Source organism: Anneissia japonica, unplaced genomic scaffold, assembly GCF_011630105.1.
Source record: "Anneissia japonica isolate Jap-2015-1 unplaced genomic scaffold, ASM1163010v1 scaffold287981_len1045443_cov154, whole genome shotgun sequence".
NCBI classification, from domain to species: domain Eukaryota; kingdom Metazoa; phylum Echinodermata; class Crinoidea; order Comatulida; family Comatulidae; genus Anneissia; species Anneissia japonica.
The window spans coordinates 304293-323406 of NW_022695194.1; the positions used below are offsets into that span (position 1 = coordinate 304293).

At 32.6% G+C, this 19114-nt stretch overlaps 2 protein-coding genes across 2 annotated transcripts in view; both read left to right on the forward strand.

Moving 5' to 3' along the window:
- Positions 1–11266, forward strand: part of LOC117101410 — a 37470-nt gene extending 26204 nt beyond the window's left edge. Inside the window, exons 12-20 of the mRNA XM_033241389.1 lie at positions 2804–2999; positions 3128–3241; positions 3738–3865; positions 4021–4164; positions 7416–7976; positions 8133–8285; positions 8542–8651; positions 8825–9087; positions 11241–11266. Of these exons, the coding sequence (XP_033097280.1) occupies positions 2804–2999; positions 3128–3241; positions 3738–3865; positions 4021–4164; positions 7416–7976; positions 8133–8285; positions 8542–8651; positions 8825–9087; positions 11241–11266 (1695 nt within the window). The remainder of the gene's footprint in view (positions 1–2803; positions 3000–3127; positions 3242–3737; positions 3866–4020; positions 4165–7415; positions 7977–8132; positions 8286–8541; positions 8652–8824; positions 9088–11240) is intronic.
- A 129-nt stretch (positions 11267–11395) lies between these two features.
- Positions 11396–11797, forward strand: LOC117101411 (adhesion G-protein coupled receptor G6-like). The gene has a single exon (XM_033241390.1). It carries the CDS (start codon positions 11396–11398, stop codon positions 11795–11797), a length of 402 nt encoding a protein of 133 aa, XP_033097281.1.
- Positions 11798–19114: the final 7317 nt, after the last annotated feature.

A 19114-nucleotide genomic window follows, 5' to 3' on the forward strand; every position in this document is an offset into this window, starting at 1 on the left:
TTCTAGTCATTAGAAGAATTCAAATAATTGCCATAATGCAGATCCTAGGAGTTCAAATTAGCTACTGAATGAAGAATCAGACAAACCTTGACTGGGGTTGTCCTGCAAAGAGACAACAAAACGAGACTTTTTCTTCAGTCCCTCAAGGAATCCCACAATGAGGTCTCGGATGTCCTCAGCATTTGATGAGGTGAATGTAAATTCATCGCCCTTGACTGTTAACAGAGTGAAACTCTGACCATGAAGTTTACCCGTTCTGAAAAATCAAGCAGAAATCATTAAGAACTTACATGGCATAATTGCTGCTAGAATTTAAACCTCCGGGCTGTATCCAGATAAATCCTTAAAATTTAAAAAAAAGTTTCAGGCATATTGGAGGCATGTTATGGCAAAATGGCTAAGTTGTCACACAGGCCAGCCTTGCGTAAACAACCTATAGGATATGAGATCTCAAAAAATGGCCTAAAAATCGAATTACTTTTCTTCTTCAACAGCTAAATATCTAATTAACCGTCTCACGAAATCTTAGTTCCGGAAATGGTCTACAAACCTGTTATTTCATGTGTTTTTGATAGTCTATGCAAATCTATATAAAATTCACTCTATATTACCTGCTACTAGAAACCTGTGTTATCTCAGGGAAAGACAGCTCCAGTAACACCTGTTCCAGATCATCCACCACATACACCCCTGTCCAGTTAACTGCAACGATCACATCATTCTTTGGCAGACTTGGTCCAGAGAATTTATAGGCTTCATAGAATCTTGAAAATAGGAGCGGCCATTTGAAGCGAGCATAGTCAACGACATCTTCCTTTACACGCATTCCCTGGACATTATCCCGCACCTGTCTCTTATACACATCTAGATGTGTATAAGAGACAGTACCTATGCCTACAGCAACTGTCGGGGATATAGTAAAACCAAAATAGTTTCATCCATGCCGACATTCCGGTCGGTTAGCGTGAGCCCTGACTGAACTCTGCAGAAACTTCACAACAATCTTCGCATCGCGATGTAAAACGAAATGTCGGAAAACTTTTCTTTGACGCATGCGCATTTGCATAAATGTCTACACACACACATACACACTACACACAATAAAAAACATAGGAAATAGCAAGAGTGATTACAATAGTTCCTATTGCATTACATGCATAGGAACTAAAAAGGATGCAATGGATAACTTTCATTTTGGGTGGTCATAAATTCATTGTCACAAGAGGATTCAAGCAAACCAGGCAACAGATAAAAGCTCTAAGTTATTACATTTTGCACCATAAAATTATCACAAATTGGTACTGCATAATGTTAATTGTTTTGATTATGCACTGTAGGGAAATAACAGAATGGTATTTAAAACTTGGTAGACTATTGCAAAGGAAGTGAAATGTAAACATAGAAAGCCAAAATTAAGCTGGAAAGGGATCATAGTAATATGATACAGAGCCATAAATTAGGCCTAGCCAATACACAGCATATGAATGCACAATGTGAATCTAAAGATGTTTACTGATGATACAAAGGTATTTACCGGCCCTATGAGTGGTTAATGATTCAGAAACTTCACAACAAAATCTGGATAGTCTTAGCAAATGGTCTGTTGTCTGGCAATTTAATATATATAAATATGGTGTAATTCACTGTGGCACGCAGCATGATAACTGTCACCTACCTACAGCATGAGGACTGGGGAACAGACAAAATTTTATTGTTGGAAATTAAGAAAAAAAAACCGGCCTTATATGGGTGGTTAATGATTGAGAAACTTCACAAAAAATTCTGGATAGTCTTAGCAAATGGTCCGTTGTCTGGCAATTTAATATATATATATATACATATATATATATATATATATATATATGGTGTAATTCACTGTGGCACGCAGTATGATAACTGTTACCTACCTACAGTATGAGGAGTGGGAAACAGACAACAGACAAAATTTAATTGTTGGAAATTAAAAAAAAAACATTTGCATGATCTTCGATCATAGCTTGAAGTTTTAGTTAAAATGTAGGAGTAGCTGTCAATTATGCAAAAAGGAATGTTGATCTCATCAAATTATATTTTTGAAGAAATGTTCACACCTCTTTCCTAAGCACTTGTAAGAATATACAAACTGTGTTTGGAGCCAATTTTGGAGAATTGAAAAATTATTTCATCTAGTACCCAGCTTATTTATGAAACCCAACATACAAAGTTAAGTTTGCCAACTTTTGCCTTTCGACGTCTACCTGTGGACATTTTACAAGCTTTCAAGATTATGCACGGTCTCGATCATATACTATACAATCATTCACTGATCTCCGTGAAGGAATCAAGTATAAACCTACGAAGTCACAATGTAATGATTCAGAAAAAAATATGCCGTAACACACGAGAATAATGTTTTACAAACAGAGTAAATACATGGAATATTCTTCAAAATTCGGCTGTAAATGCTCCCACTATTAATAACTTCAGGACAGACGTCGATGCCTTCCTAATGAAGAAGTATTGCAAATTCACATAAAACCCTTCTTACAAGTTCCAGTAAGAATTTTTCCTTAACCAATATTTTTTTAAATAATGAATTTAAGCCTATGCAATTGTATTTAATAAGTTATGATGGGCAAAAAAGGACTTATATTAGAGCCCGACAAGACACGTGTGAATACAAGACAGGTGAATAAGTTTGTTGTATAGAAATGAATAAAATTAAGAGATGAATTGTATACAATACTTCGCCATTCCAGACAACTTTGAATTATGTAATTTTGCATGCTTTGATATTCAATGTAGCTTACCCTTATATTTTCAGTTGGAAGGTGAATTACTTATCCCGTTCAGAATGTTCGTCTCAAGTATAGAGTCTGGAAGTGTCACTACAGAAATGGAGCTGTATTTTACAGACCAACTTCAAAATGTATCAGCTATTAATGTGTTGATAAACGACTCTTTATTATCATTACCAGAATACGAAACTGACCCTAGCAGTATTGTTGTCATGAGTATATGTACGTTTATTTTCATGAGATGATTAATTCGAGTGCATATTTTGTCAGTCACATTTTAGTAGTCAAATAATGATATAAATCTTACTGTTTTTTATTTATTCACCTATTTTCTAATATTATTTCTATAGCGATCTGTGTTGGAGAGGATGTGTTCCAAGACGGAATTCTGTATAGTTTCACAGATACTTTGCTTGGTACAACTGCAGAATCTATGCAAACTTGCCCTCTCTTCTCAGACCAAGGTTTGTGATAAATCTTAGCTATTCTTAGGTCTTCAATGACTAGAAACTAATTCCCTAGAGCGAGTGATTTTCGAGCCTGGAATCATACAGTTTTACAGACTTTAGTGGGTCTTATTCTACGCATTCCTACAAAAAAGTAAGAACAATTCTAAAATTGTATTCCGTTGCAGAACAACCCTGTTTTATTGCTATTTTGAAAAATTAAGATTTGATAAAATTACAACAAAGTGACATCGACGATGGCAAATAGTTAACAATGCTGACAACCATGATGGTTAACATAAAAATAATCAGTACTAGCAAAAATTGAGGTAATCCATGCGATAATTATGGTATTTTCTGAAGACAATTCTATAAGAAACAACTGCTTAACACGTCTAAGTGGGGTCTTTAATTTAGGGTAAACAAAATAAATATATTGTATTTAATTTATATTTGCCCTGTTTGCAGGATTTATTGATTACTTGCTTTAGACAGTAAATTTTGTATTTTATAGGTATTACAGTTAGTTTGGCAACACGTAACTGTGGAGGAGATTTTGTATCAGGAGCTAGATGGAGTCAAATTAAACCTTTGGACTGTGGCATGGGAAACATATCAAGACAAATTCAAAATATAAATGAAGTAATAAACTTACAATTTATATTCGATAAGAAAGTTTTGGAAAGTAATAATATTTTATTTGAATAAATATTTAGAAAATTTCAATCCACCGCACGTAAGCGATACATGATATATACTTGTAATGTTTCAATTACAACGACTTTACACTATTCTAGGTAGAGGTTACTGAAAACAATGTTGCAGCTGTCGCCGATGCACTTGCAATTACTACTACTGCTACTAATCTGGATAAAGATTCCATTATGATTGCATCGGACATTTTAGAAGATATCGTTGCACTTAAAATCTCAGACGAATCGGTAACATTCTTTTTATTGAACTAAAATAATTTATTCAACGAAACATTTCAACAGTATCTGTAATTTTTAATATACAGCCGTTTAGTTGGTTGCTGCTACTTAAGGTTTCTAGCTTTACTGTTAAAAAATGTGCGACACTTTAGCTACATTTTACATTGACTATTTATTTTTTTCTTTTAGTTATAATTGATATAATCACGCCATAATAACTTTCCGCTTACATTGTCGCATCTGACTTAGGAAAGTGTTAATTGAATTATATATGCAATAGTGGTACACATATTTGTGCCTACAATGGATTGGGAGTTTACATATACCGAATGAAATATAATTTCAAATTTTAAATTACAGTTGATCAGAATGTTAGCCGTTCTAATATAATTGCTTTTTCAGGCTCTATCGTCTCTAGATTTCAGTAAATTGTCGGGTTGGAGAAGCGCTCTCCTAGGTTGAGGTGGTGGTCTTGGGTTTAATGGGTTCTCAAATAAATGATATACATCTTATACTTTCTGACTTACATTTTCTAATGTATACATTGATATTTTAATAAGCTAACATCTATGCTCGTAATGATGTCTGCATACTGTATTTTAATAGACTCACATTTTCTGACTACATAGTAAACGAGTAAAATACACTTTATTTGGTAGACACATTTGTACGTATTGTCCCGGTTGTGTATGTCCTTAGGAAGGATTAAGATATTTCGAATAGTTCACTGATGTGTATTAGCTGTGCCTCTATGGTGTCGTCTAAAATCTCCTCGTGCCTTCTAATTTTATATACTCGAGTATGTAATCATTATGAGGGAGAATTCATTTATAATGGATTTGTCAATATATTTTGTGTAATTTCAATTTTTGGCATCTTTTGTAACAACATTATCTACACAGTTGAGCAAGGTTCAGACCACATCTACCTAGTGTACAATTGTGTGTTGTCATCTACAAGTTTCGTAACGTTATATTCAACATCTAGTGCTGTCAAGTCCTAAAGAATAACAGAAATGTAAATCTCTAAAATTCAGTAATTAGAAGCCGTTACAGGTTATAACGATTCTAAAAAGGCTTTGCTTTATAGCTTAACTGGGACCTTAATTTTAAGAGGAAAAACCTGCAAAATGTTTTCCTAAATGTATAATTATAAAGAGCCAGCAAACCGTACCTATTTCACTGTTATCTTATCAAGAATAGTGCATATCTGGAAAAATTAGTTTAATAATTGTGACCCAAGCTCACAAAAGGGCTGTAAACTCGCACTGCACTGTATTGAGAAACAAGCCTCAATACATAGAATAGGGCGTAGAACGTGAATTGTGTGTGAATTGGGTTTTGTTTAATAAATAAAGTATAACAAATAATCTTACTATTCATGAAATTCCAACTGTAAGAGAAAAAATTTAGCCAATTTCGGATGGGAGGTAGTGACAAATGAATAGAAACCTGCCGTAAACAAAAGCATTTCTCTCAAAACTTGATTTAAGAAAGTTGATAAGATGACAATTATTCAAACGGTCATAGCTTTGCTTCCAGACACCCGATTGAGTTCATTTAACTGTCATTTTAAAGTAAATGACATGATCTATGAAAATGAAAAACTCATTTTGACCAGAGGACGATTTTACAGCCCTTTTGTGAGCTTGGGTCGAATTACACCTAGTCGATAATATTCTTTCATTCAAAAAACTACTCACAACCATGTTCACAAAAAAATTGTAAAAATACACGCTAAAAACTAAACACAAGAAGTTTTACAGACAATAATATTTTTCTAAACACTTTTTTTTTAGTTTAATATGAACCGAATATTTTATTTATCTTAGTATTAGACCTGATATTACCATTAATATTGATAACAGGTGGTCACAATATTTATTTCATTTATAAGCCATTTTACTCGCATAGCGTGAGCCACTTTACAACCGTCAGCAGTGCACGCAGTGACGTAACGCTATGCGCTCTCATGCGGCGGTTTACAGGGCTCCCGAATTCTACCCATTGTTTCTCGATCTAGCACCCTGACCGAAAAGGACTTTGTTGATAAATAACACCATAAATAAATGTCTCTGAAATCGACTGTAGGGCATATACCATATTATAACGATTAAAGGGGCGGGCCCCGTGTGCCCGACAGCCCCCCCCCTCCCCCAGTCGGCCAGTGGACCCTACCAAATTTGTCAATTTTAAGTCTGTGAGTGAAATTTCTGGCCATCTAGACGTGCCATAATAATACATTTTCTTATCTCTCAGCCCCACAAGGGCAACAGCATAATATGTCTGAAATCGATTGTAGGACATATCACATTATATCCAGTGGCCGATTAAAAAATGGGGAGAGGAAAAAGCCCAGGGTCCCACTAAATTTTTCAAAATATTTTTTAACTGGAAATAAAAAAAAAAAATTATGTTTATGCCCGTACCATTTACGGCCAACTAAAGGTGCCATATTCATAAATTTTCTTACCTTAACCCTAACCATGGTGGGTCTGAGGTGGTATAGACTCTCTACATGTGAAGTCCCTCCTTGGCCTAAATTTCCTGGATCATTTATTCGTCGTTAAAATCATTAGGAATAACAATGCATATCTAAAATCCCACGGTGGGATTGGTGACCGGGAACCCAAAAGTTCCCCCAGTTTTAGAAATACACAGGGCCTCCGACCCCATCATTATGCCATTGAGTGCACGCTGGACCAACCATTCATGTCCTGCCGAAAACTGTCAGCATGTGGTTTGAACTCCCGACAGCAAGGATCAGAACCTGAATGGAAATCGCTGCACCAAACCTGTTACGCTAATGTTTAAATTGTCATATATCGTTTCATGTATTTTACAATCTATTTTATTGTCTAATTTATTCATATTTGGAACTAAATGTTTTTATTTTTTTTAAATCATCATCATTTTAATTTTGTTTGCTATTTTCTTGTTTTGGTTATCACTGACACTGACGCTGCAGCCGCTAATGTATGTATGTATGTATGTATATATGTATATATGTATGTATGTATATATGTATATATGTATGTATGTATATATGTATATATGTATATATATATGTATATATGTATATGTATATATATGTATATATATATATATCAAGATAGCCGTTAACTGTTAAATTATATATACAAATCGCATTGTACACTGAACATAATATGTGTGTGTAACACTTGCACTTTTAAAACAGCAGATTGACTTAAAAAACAAATTCTTTTAACATTTATATCATTAGTTTGTTACAATTTGCAGGTGACTTTCGACGTGGTCGAAATTGTCAACAACGTAATTAAATCTATTGAACTAGGAACAGAGTTTTCAATGAGAGAAACAGCATCCTCGTTTGTGGTGTCATTAGAGCAACAACTTGCAACTGTAGCAGCAGCAGACATGAATTTCACTGCTGTATTACCTCATGTTAGCGTTATGACGTTATCAGTGAGCTCAGGTGCTCTGGAAAAGGGTCTTTCGTATGTAGAATTCGGAGATAGTGATTCTGCTGATGAATATTTTGAGCCGAAATCCATAAAAACATTTTTTGAGTTGACCTTTCCTATTGACAAGATTGCAGCCTCTATTAGTCTTCCACCTGATATTATCTCTGTAAGCCAGCATCAGACGGGAGAGGATGATATTCGAGTGTATTTCACTGTGTACCAGAATACTTCACTGTTTATTTCAGACAAACTGGCTAACGAATCAGAGAAGAACCTTAAGCGGCAAGTTGGCAGCCATGTTATTTCAGCTTCGATAGATTCCGTGAGGATTGGTGAATTAGTAAATCCTATAAAACTGGCATTTCTTCCCCGTTTAGTAAGTACTGTAGCTAGGAATATAAATTTCGATTTATTGTTATTGTATAATGTGTATTAAATTTTTAGAAAACATTTTAATATGTTATTGCTTCGCCAAGCAAACCTTTTAACACTATTTTAACATCTTTTTTAATTTAAAATACTTGATTAATAGGAAACTATTACAAACACTGAATGTGTCTTTTGGGATTTTTCTTTTGATAATGGCGTGGGTGATTGGTCGAATGAAAGCTGTACATATAACGGAACAGCAGATGACCGTGCGATATGCTTATGTGATCACCTTACGAACTTCGCCATTCTTGTTGTAAGCATAAAACATGTATATATTTTTTAATTGTGGTTTCTTTAGCCAAGTAAGAAAAATGATTAATTATAGCTGTGTAGTATGCTATTGACTTACTTGTTTTCATTATAGAGTATATTTTTGGTTATTAAACACTTATATTGTTAAGGTATTTACAAGTATTATTCTCTGAATAACAGTACACATTAGTATATTGTTTTGATTTTTGTGTAAAATGATAAAGGTGATCCTGATAAAGATGTTGTTATTATTATAGGACTATTATGAACCCAAAGTCGACAAAGTTTTGACTATCATTAGCTTGATCGGATGTATCGTGTCTATTGTCTGTTTAGCAATTACGATTTTCACTTACCTCTTTTTTAGGTAAGTATAATGTCACTAGGCTGTTTGTAAGTAAAGGGACAGATACAGCGTTAAACATATAATTCATTATTGTGGTTAACAATGTATTTAGTTTTATATTATTCAAGATAAAAAACAGTGCTACAAATACAAATGTATATTATCAGGATTAAATCGATTTTTTTTTATTGTAGGCAATTTCGAACCAAGAGGCCTAAGAAAATACTTATAAACCTATCAATATCGTTATTTTTTCTGTACCTTGTGTTTGCGATTGGGATTGAAAAGACAACTTCTAAGAATAGGTGCACCGTCGTTGCCGCCCTGATCCATTATTTTGCACTGGCCTCAGTCTTCTGGATGTCAATTGAGGCTATAAATATGTACCTCATGTTTGTGAGGGTCTTTTACGATGGTATTCGGTATTTCATGCTGAAAGTATGCGTGCTGGGATATGGTAAATATTATGTTTGAATAATAATAATAATAATAATAATAATAATAATAATAATAATAATAATAATAATAATAATAATAATAATAATTAATATTAGGAGTTTCTTTTATTACGCTGGAAATAATTCTTTTTAAGCAACTATGATGGTCACAGCATTAATTCATTTTTTTTTGTCAGATATTATTATAGTTTATTCACAATTACTTCAAAAGTTACGAGCTTAATATCTTTACTGTTTTCCATCATTGAATTTCCGCACTGGGATATTGAATCCTGCAAAATAGACCTTTGAATATATTGGTTGAACTATACTGTGAATTCGAAGTCTTTGTCGTTGAATTTATAGATAGTTTTGTCTGGACTTTTGTAAGGTTGTTCTTTGTGATACGATGCGAGGAGTTGCAAGAAGTCAATGTTTCTTTTGGCTTTTAACTTTTTTTTTGTTTCTTTCGGAGCAATATAAGTTTAACCATAGAGTAATATTTTCCACAAGTACTTGATCCTACTATAATATTGCTTGTTGTAGAAATTGGACATTTTTTTTTTATAAATAAAGCGTTAAGATTTGCAGATATTCATTACAATTTGACACTCACATACCAAAGGTCGAATAGAAACATTTGTAACGACACAAAAAGAAGAAATCTTGTACTGTAGAATATTGTATTACTGTAGAAATACTAGTTGTCTAGAATGTAGAATAAGCTTTATAAATCCGAAAAATGAGCTAAAAATCATATAAAACAAAATGCGCATTTTTTTTTTTTTTTTTTTTTTTTTTTTCGGATAAAACGATATTTAGGACATTTTTTTTTTCAAGAAGATTTTAAATAAATGTGACGCCAACAGCAATAGACTTTTTGGTCTTATGAGTTGTAGATCAAAACCAATAGCTATATATTAAGCCCACTAATATTAATATTGATACATCAGCATTTATAAGCACCCCATAGATAGGTAACTAATTTGAAAGTTTATAATGGACTATTGGTGTTTAGCACGGGCTATTAATAGCCCTTCATGCACTAATTATTATAAGGTCTGCAATTCTTGAAGAGTTTTCCGCTGTGGTTTCCCTCGATTGGTACTCTGCATATGACCGGGTGACCACTTCCTTCTTGTGAAACTGTACAGATATGATTTCTTTAGTTTTTCTCTGTATAAGGCTTCAACACATTCTTGTATAGTTTAATATTGCCTCCCTTAGAAGAAGCCATTTAAGATCGACCATGACTTTGTTGATGGTATCAGAAAGTTAAATGTCTTTGAAACCCATCAATGAGTATCAAATGATCTAATGAGCAGACTGTAATTATACATGAAACTTGGCTTCACCTTACTTCTTCGCAAAAGTACTTCGCTGTTAATATTTTGTCTATATTTACCTGGTGTGCTATTATTAATAAAGTTACCTCTAAGGCACTAAAAAAAAAGCTCTATAAATAAAATAATTAAACACAAGGTTACTCAATGGCATTTTTCGAGTTATTTGATCTTTTGTGAGACCAGTTTTATGGAGTGTCCTGGTGGTTTCTATTTTAGAATCCAAATATCAATTCCATTGACAAATCTCAGAGAAAAAAACCACTGGTTAAATATTTACTCATTCTGCTTAGAGAAGCCCATTTTCTATAAAATAATTATATGTATGATTTTGTTTTCTTACTGTTTTTGTCAACCCAAGAAAACCGATAGACTTGCGTTTCTGACACGAGTTTTTCGAACAAGTGCATTGAAGTCTTCAGCTTGCAATAACCTTCCGATTATTTTACAATTACTTCAACTGGAATTCCTAATGCAGTTCATTTATTATTTACTAAGCTGCTCAGAGAACAATATCTAGTGCTGCCTGTTCATCTAAGCTTAAAAAGACTGTAGAATTAGTCAAAAGATTGTATTTTAACTAATTATAATTATATTTTCATAATATTAAATGTAAACATTTAAAATTATGATATTTAAATATGTGACAATTAATATGTAAACGGTACTATTTATGGTTAAAAAGAAAATAACTAATTAAAAATTAAATGAATACGCTTTCTTTGTAACACAATGGCCATGTACTTCAGACTCTTAAACTCAAAAGCGTATTTGTTTTAAATACCGTATAATAGTTTCTTTTCATTATTTATACCGTTTCACTGTTTTAGGTGCTCCTCTTGTTAGATGTGTATAAGAGACAGTAATAATTATGTGAATGTTGTATTTCAGCTGTTTTATTCGATCGGGAAATGTTCGAAATTTCGGTCTGATTTCTGTGATTGGTGTCCTTCTGTTGTTTAATTTCATTGTATTCACCGTAGTTATGCGTACACTTATTTGTGGGCGAAAAGCTATCAAGCCAAAGAGGGAGCTACTTATCAAACGTTTTCAGAACGCCGTCGCTGTTTCTGTTCTGCTCGGCCTAACTTGGGTTTTTGGATTCCTTGCAATTGGTTCCGATTCGTCTGCACGATATGTGTTCCAGGTCTTATTCTGCTTTTTCAACTCGCTCCAAGGCCTCTTTATCTTTGTTCTGTTCTGCGTACGACAGAAAGAAATTCGCGATGAATGGAAGAGATGCTGCAAGAGAGGTGACAGAGCAAGTAGAGTAAAATACGCTACTGATACGAGCAGCAAGGGAAAGGTTAAAGAACATAGTATTCCATTACGGAACGTTTCTAATCAGAGCACTAATTTGTCTACTAAGACAAATAGCCAAATGTAAGTGTCGATGACACTTTTTAGGTCAATTCAATATCCAAATTAATTACTTCCATCCCCATGTAAAGGCTACTTCGATTGGTGGCATATGCGACACAATCGATTGCTAACACGAAAACAAACGTTTCATTAGTTCATCTACCATGGTCCATGGTGAGTATAGTTATCGAAACATTATCTACAGAGTTTACTTCTTACATACGTTTTTTTTTATTTTATTTTTTTATTTAGAGATTTAGTCAAAGTTTGTATAACGCTACCGTTAGTTATAGTATACTATCATCATTATATATTTACTTTTAAATATGAGAATTGAAATTTTAGATAACACTTAAACAGGATATATCAAACTAGATTGATGCAAAAGAAAGTTTAAAAAAGGTATCCTGATAATTAGAAATCTAAATCCTAATGTGATACATGAAATGAGGATATTCTTCACAGAATTTGGTTTTTGTGGGTTTTTAGTTGTACAGATATTACGTGATATTATTATAAACGTTCTTCATTTTAGCATGTTTTAGATTAAAAATATGATGCCAATATAAGTACTAGTTTGTAAACACAATGCTACTGTCACAATTTAATAATTTTATACGGTTTTCAAATTGGGGTACTAGATATATTAAAGAAATATAGATATATTAATGTATAACAAAATACTATCATTGTTAAAAGTACAAATAGACTGGAAATGACATTCACAGTTACGTTGTGATATGCAACCTTAAATTATAAACTCATTGATTAATCGACAGAAATTGTTGTACATAAGGGAGTCGCTTTCTTTTTTAAACGTTTTGCAACGACAAGATCTGACTGTTATCGTCACCTCTTATGATCAAGATTCTTGAATTTACAGGTGACAATGTTTTGTATCATAATAATGTAGAAAAGTTTGCATTCAATGCAGTATCGTGGTCAACAGCCAATTGAACGTTTGGTAGGTGGATTTAGTTGACCAAAACGACGTGGCATAGACACGTTTATTAAAATGCCTCTGTTCTTTACGGATCATGCTATGCCGTTTAATCAAGTTCGTGTTGTAACGTCTATTTCGCTCTACAGTAAAGTTGTATCTTTATTTTGGTGGCCATATAGCTCAATCTACCCACCAGCCATACCAGTCTTATGTCGTTAATTAATAATGTAAATGACCCGATACAGATATCTGCTCCCTGGAATAACTAGCTTTATGTATTGTTTTGCTTTGTTTTTATATCATATATAAATCACGACATAAAGTATTGTAAAATTCTTATATATCATTCATCCTTACATTCCTAAGAGGTCTCTGAGATCTAGTTCAGAGTCTCTACTTGCTCATTTTTTATACTGTATATATATTATATATATTTATGTATATATTTATATGTATAACGGTGTAAATTTTAATATATTTCTTTTGGTTTGTATGGTGTTTAAAGGTATAGATTAGATATATTGTTTACAGCTTTTATCGTTCTACTTTTGTTATCTCGAATATAGTCACTATCGAAGTACTGTTATTGGGGCTAACTTAGAAATTGGTCATGCAAAGTGTTTTGGGCTACTTAAGGCCAATTATCATAGGATTTGTTTACAATTCCCATTGAAATAATTATGTTTATCACGATAATAAAAGCCAAAATAGAAGGCCTATAAAAAAATCTCGCTTTTCGTATTGTTTTGTTTGTTTTTGTTGTTTGGGTGTTTGGTCTACCAGAAATAATTCCATGTATCCAACGGATGCATTCACGGAACGTTAAACAATTTTTCGAAATAATTCTGATTATATGTATAAAATTAATATGATATTGTACGGTTTAACATAGATTAGCTATTGTTTACAACTTTTATCGTTTTAATGTTGTCATCTCAAATGTAGTCTCTACCGAAATATTATTATTGGGGCCATAACTTTGAAATTGGTCATGCAAAGTGTTTTGGGCTACTTAAGGCCAATTATCATAAGATTTGTTTATAATTCCCATTGAAATAGTTATTTTATCACGATAATAAAAGCCAAAATAGAAGGCCTAGTGTTAAAAAAACTCACTTTTCGTATTGTTTGGTTTGTTTTTGTCGTTTGGGTGTTTGGTCTACCAGAAAAAAATCCATGCATTCACGGAACGTTAATCAATCTTTCGAAATAATTTTGATTATATGTATACCATTACTATGGTATTGTACGGTTTAACATAGATTAGCTATTGTTTACAACTTTCATCGCTTTAATGTTGCTATCTCGAATATAGTCACTACCGAAGTATTGTTATTGGGGCTATAACTTTGAAATTGGTCATGCAAAGTGTTTTGGGCTACTTAAGGCCAATTATCATAAGATTTGTTTATAATTCCCATTGAAATAGTTATTTTATCACGATAATAAAAGCCAAAATAGAAGGCCTAGTGTTAAAAAAACTCACTTTTCGTATTGTTTGGTTTGTTTTTGTCGTTTGGGTGTTTGGTCTACCAGAAAAAAATCCATGCATTCACGGAACGTTAATCAATCTTTCGAAATAATTTTGATTATATGTATACCATTACTATGGTATTGTACGGTTTAACATAGATTAGCTATTGTTTACAACTTTCATCGCTTTAATGTTGCTATCTCGAATATAGTCACTACCGAAGTATTGTTATTGGGGCTATAACTTTGAAATTGGTCATGCAAAGTGTTTTGGGCTACTTAAGGCCAATTATCATAAGATTTGTTTATAATTCCCATTGAAATAGTTATTTTATCACGATAATAAAAGCCAAAATAGAAGGCCTAGTGTTAAAAAAACTCACTTTTCGTATTGTTTGGTTTGTTTTTGTCGTTTGGGTGTTTGGTCTACCAGAAAAAAATCCATGCATTCACGGAACGTTAATCAATCTTTCGAAATAATTTTGATTATATGTATACCATTACTATGGTATTGTACGGTTTAACATAGATTAGCTATTGTTTACAACTTTCATCGCTTTAATGTTGCTATCTCGAATATAGTCACTACCGAAGTATTGTTATTGGGGCTATAACTTTGAAATTGGTCATGCAAAGTGTTTTGGGCTACTTAAGGCCAATTATCATAAGATTTGTTTATAATTCCCATTGAAATAGTTATTTTATCACGATAATAAAAGCCAAAATAGAAGGCCTAGTGTTAAAAAAACTCACTTTTCGTATTGTTTGGTTTGTTTTTGTCGTTTGGGTGTTTGGTCTACCAGAAAAAAATCCATGCATTCACGGAACGTTAATCAATCTTTCGAAATAATTTTGATTATATGTATACCATTACTATGGTATTGTACGGTTTAACATAGATTAGCTATTGTTTACAACTTTCATCGCTTTAATGTTGCTATCTCGAATATAGTCACTACCGAAGTATTGTTATTGGGGCTATAACTTTGAAATTGGTCATGCAAAGTGTTTTGGGCTACTTAAGGCCAATTATCATAAGATTTGTTTATAATTCCCATTGAAATAGTTATTTTATCACGATAATAAAAGCCAAAATAGAAGGCCTAGTGTTAAAAAAACTCACTTTTCGTATTGTTTGGTTTGTTTTTGTCGTTTGGGTGTTTGGTCTACCAGAAAAAAATCCATGCATTCACGGAACGTTAATCAATCTTTCGAAATAATTTTGATTATATGTATACCATTACTATGGTATTGTACGGTTTAACATAGATTAGCTATTGTTTACAACTTTCATCGCTTTAATGTTGCTATCTCGAATATAGTCACTACCGAAGTATTGTTATTGGGGCTATAACTTTGAAATTGGTCATGCAAAGTGTTTTGGGCTACTTAAGGCCAATTATCATAAGATTTGTTTATAATTCCCATTGAAATAGTTATTTTATCACGATAATAAAAGCCAAAATAGAAGGCCTAGTGTTAAAAAAACTCACTTTTCGTATTGTTTGGTTTGTTTTTGTCGTTTGGGTGTTTGGTCTACCAGAAAAAAATCCATGCATTCACGGAACTACTAACATAACTGTTGTAACTCAAATCATGAATAATAGATCCAAACAATCGACAGGACATAATAAAGAATACAAATTTAAAAGCGATAAACCAAGATATAATAATCATGTTTATGCTTTATCACACAGTCATCTTCAGTAAGTAAAATAAAGGAACTAAAAATTTGATAGGAACGCCACTTCATCTTATATAGTGTTAGTAGTACACATATGCTTAGCGATACAGATGTTTGACTCCTGGTTATTCATAAATAAGCCACGTCATGGTGTACGTATGCTTAGTGAGGCAGGTGTATTAAGAGGTAAGGTAATAATTATTCAAACTTTTGTGGACTTTTCTATTATAGACAAAGGGTGATATTATAATGCTGAACCTGTTTGTTCAGCGAGAGATCATTCCATTTAATGTGTAGGGCTTCTTTAATTTTTATCATACAATAACGCAGTATGTGAACCGTCAATTACATAGATTATAATTCCTCAGGCAATAATTATATAAATACCTATTCACAACTAGTAACATTGACTTTTTATGTATTGAATTTTAACCGTAACAACTTTTATTTTTAATTTCGGGCAAGTCATGCAAAAAAATTAGAGTTGTTGCATACAAATGTAGTGAAGTACAACCAAAAAGTTAATCAATTATAGATTGCTATACCACAGGCTAAGCAGTTGGTTGGTTAAATTTAATAGTACTATCACTCTTAGGACCGTAGAAAAAGCCAGATAGTATAAAATGAGGAGTCATGCAAGCATAAACAGCCTACTAAGAAGGAATATACAGCCTAGTAAGAAATAAACAACTTACAAACGTTACAAAGTGCTAGACTATTTAAGCTACAGGTGATTTTTAAACTTTTCAATCGTGAATTTGAATGTAGTTTGAATGAAAATGCGCCAGAATAAATTTGTAATATTGGTGTGCATGAATAAATGTGTAACATTGGTGTGTGTTATTTATGAATTGGGAGAAAATATTAACTGACTAACTTGTTTCCAGCTAACACATATCGAGAGTACAATTAAGCATATGTGAGCTGAGCTCTACTCTATTGTATTTGTACCTGCGTCGTTCAATACAGGCTCTCCCCCTGGCCCCCATGAGTGTGTAGTCTATTACTCACTCTCTACTCGCCTGATCTTGTCTATTAATCGTTTTCCCGCTTGTTTGTTACACGCTCAATTAACATATAGTACGCGCTTAAACAACGTACCTAAATGGACCTGGTCTAGTGTGATTCTCAATAATATAAATACACAACATATTATTATAAAGGCATTAAGATTCTACTAAAATAAACTTAATTAATACTAGGTAATTGCTGATTATATTCGTGCCTCAATAGACCTAACCCCATTAGGGGTTATTTTATAGTATTGAATGAATGAATAAATAAATGAATATTTATAATAAATAATAACAACAATAATAATTGTAGACATAAAAATATTGTACAGGGTAGGCCCTAAGTTTTTATTGCAAATACACACCATTATACAGTTAAAGGCACAAGGGCTAACATCACTAGGACTAGGCCTATATTTATAACCTTTTTTCACGCTTCGGTAGACATCTTCGATCGATGACAAAGAGTGCTGAGCAGCGAAGCGTAACCAATAGAAATAACATAGCGTTTCGACCATATTTTCGGAGGTCATGTTATTTTAAAAAGTCATCCTTAACGGAGGGTCGTGTCAACCTAATTTTTGTCATTAAAATGTTCGCAAAGGATATATCTACGTACTGTGTGAATAAAAAAAAAGAAAATTTGTTTAGTCTGTCGTCAAATTAACTTGAAAATGAAAGACCGATTTTGTGTAGTGTTAACACACACATTGCCATTATTTCACTGTTCGACCGAATATCATTAGCGTGCCGGCCATATTTTTGGAGGTCATGTTACTTATATCATATCGACATAATTTATTCTTTAAATGTTTGCAAAGAATATATCGAAGTACTGTATGACAAAAACATTGTTTAGTCTGTCAAATTGGTTTTCTATTTTCCAGTTAAGTTTTGACCATTTGACAGACTAAACACATTTTCATTTGACCCCGACTTTGAACCCCCAGCAGGGCAGGGCAGAAGAAAAGACAATCAGTCCCATTGGACCCTACTTGTGGGAACGTTTCTCACTGAATTAATGTTACTTGGCAACTTAATAGTACGACAGCTTGATACGCTATTTAAAGCAATGTATTTCCATTCATGCCTAGATTTATTTATTAAATTATTAAAATACGGTAACCAATTAATCACTTTTATCTAGAACGTATTTATCGTCTTGCAATAGGTACGCTTGTTTAATCGTACACATATAATTATAATACAGGATTAATTAATTATATTATATGCTTGATAAGTTACAGCATAGTTAAATTAAATTTCTTCCAAGCAATAAAGTTTCAACTTAGAATATTTTGCAGGATAAATAAATTTTGTTTGTTGCTATTTGTTTCGGTATTCAAGCTGACAAAAACTCAAAGCTGTTATGTTTGATCTGAAAGTTTATTGTGTCCCAACAAGTCGTTCGAACCTAGAATACAAAATACAAGAAACTACATAACTCAAGATGCTCAAACCTTTTAACGCGATAATATAGATTGGCGTAATTATAATTAATTAATTCTCAATACTTTTAACTCATATAATCAGTACTTAAACTCACACTTTTTGACATCCAAGATTCAAATTACAGCTCAACTCAACTCGGTATATACTCTACTCAGATGACAGCCTGAATGTCGAAATATCAATTCCTAATGACAACAAAGCATTATCAAAATAATGTTGGAAATAGCAGTGTTTCTCTTATATTATTAAGTAATAATAATGATAATATTTATTTGAATTATGTCATGTGTATCGATGAAACTCAAAGAAAAATACCTAAAGTAATTTAAACATATTATTACTGTATTCCTCTCGTAGACCTTCATGAAGAAAAAATAAATAATGCGATTCTCAAATCATAGCAATACAGACGCTCTATTGTATTACATTGTATAACCATGGTTACTCTGGTCAAAAGTGCTAACCACTAGAGATAAAACACTTTCAGGGATCAACTGGATTATAATATACTGTAACTTACACTAACTTAAAATGCGAGTCCCAAATAAGCCTCATAACACTGCAAATATCACTCCGCATATATAAAATGCACTAGACTCTTAAAATACTGTACCACAAATTAAAGTAAATTAATACGCAATCAAACAATTAGAGTTCTAATAATTACTAATAATCATTAACGTTTCTTTCTATGTACAATCAAAACACGCTTCACTTGCATGATGATTCATCATATACAATACGATGATACAATTCTAAGCATAACTATAATTCTAA

Excerpts from the sequence above, each read along its gene's own strand:
- LOC117101411 (XM_033241390.1), top strand. The coding sequence starts at position 11,396 with ATGCGTACACTTATTTGTGGGCGAAAAGCTATCAAGCCAAAGAGGGAG.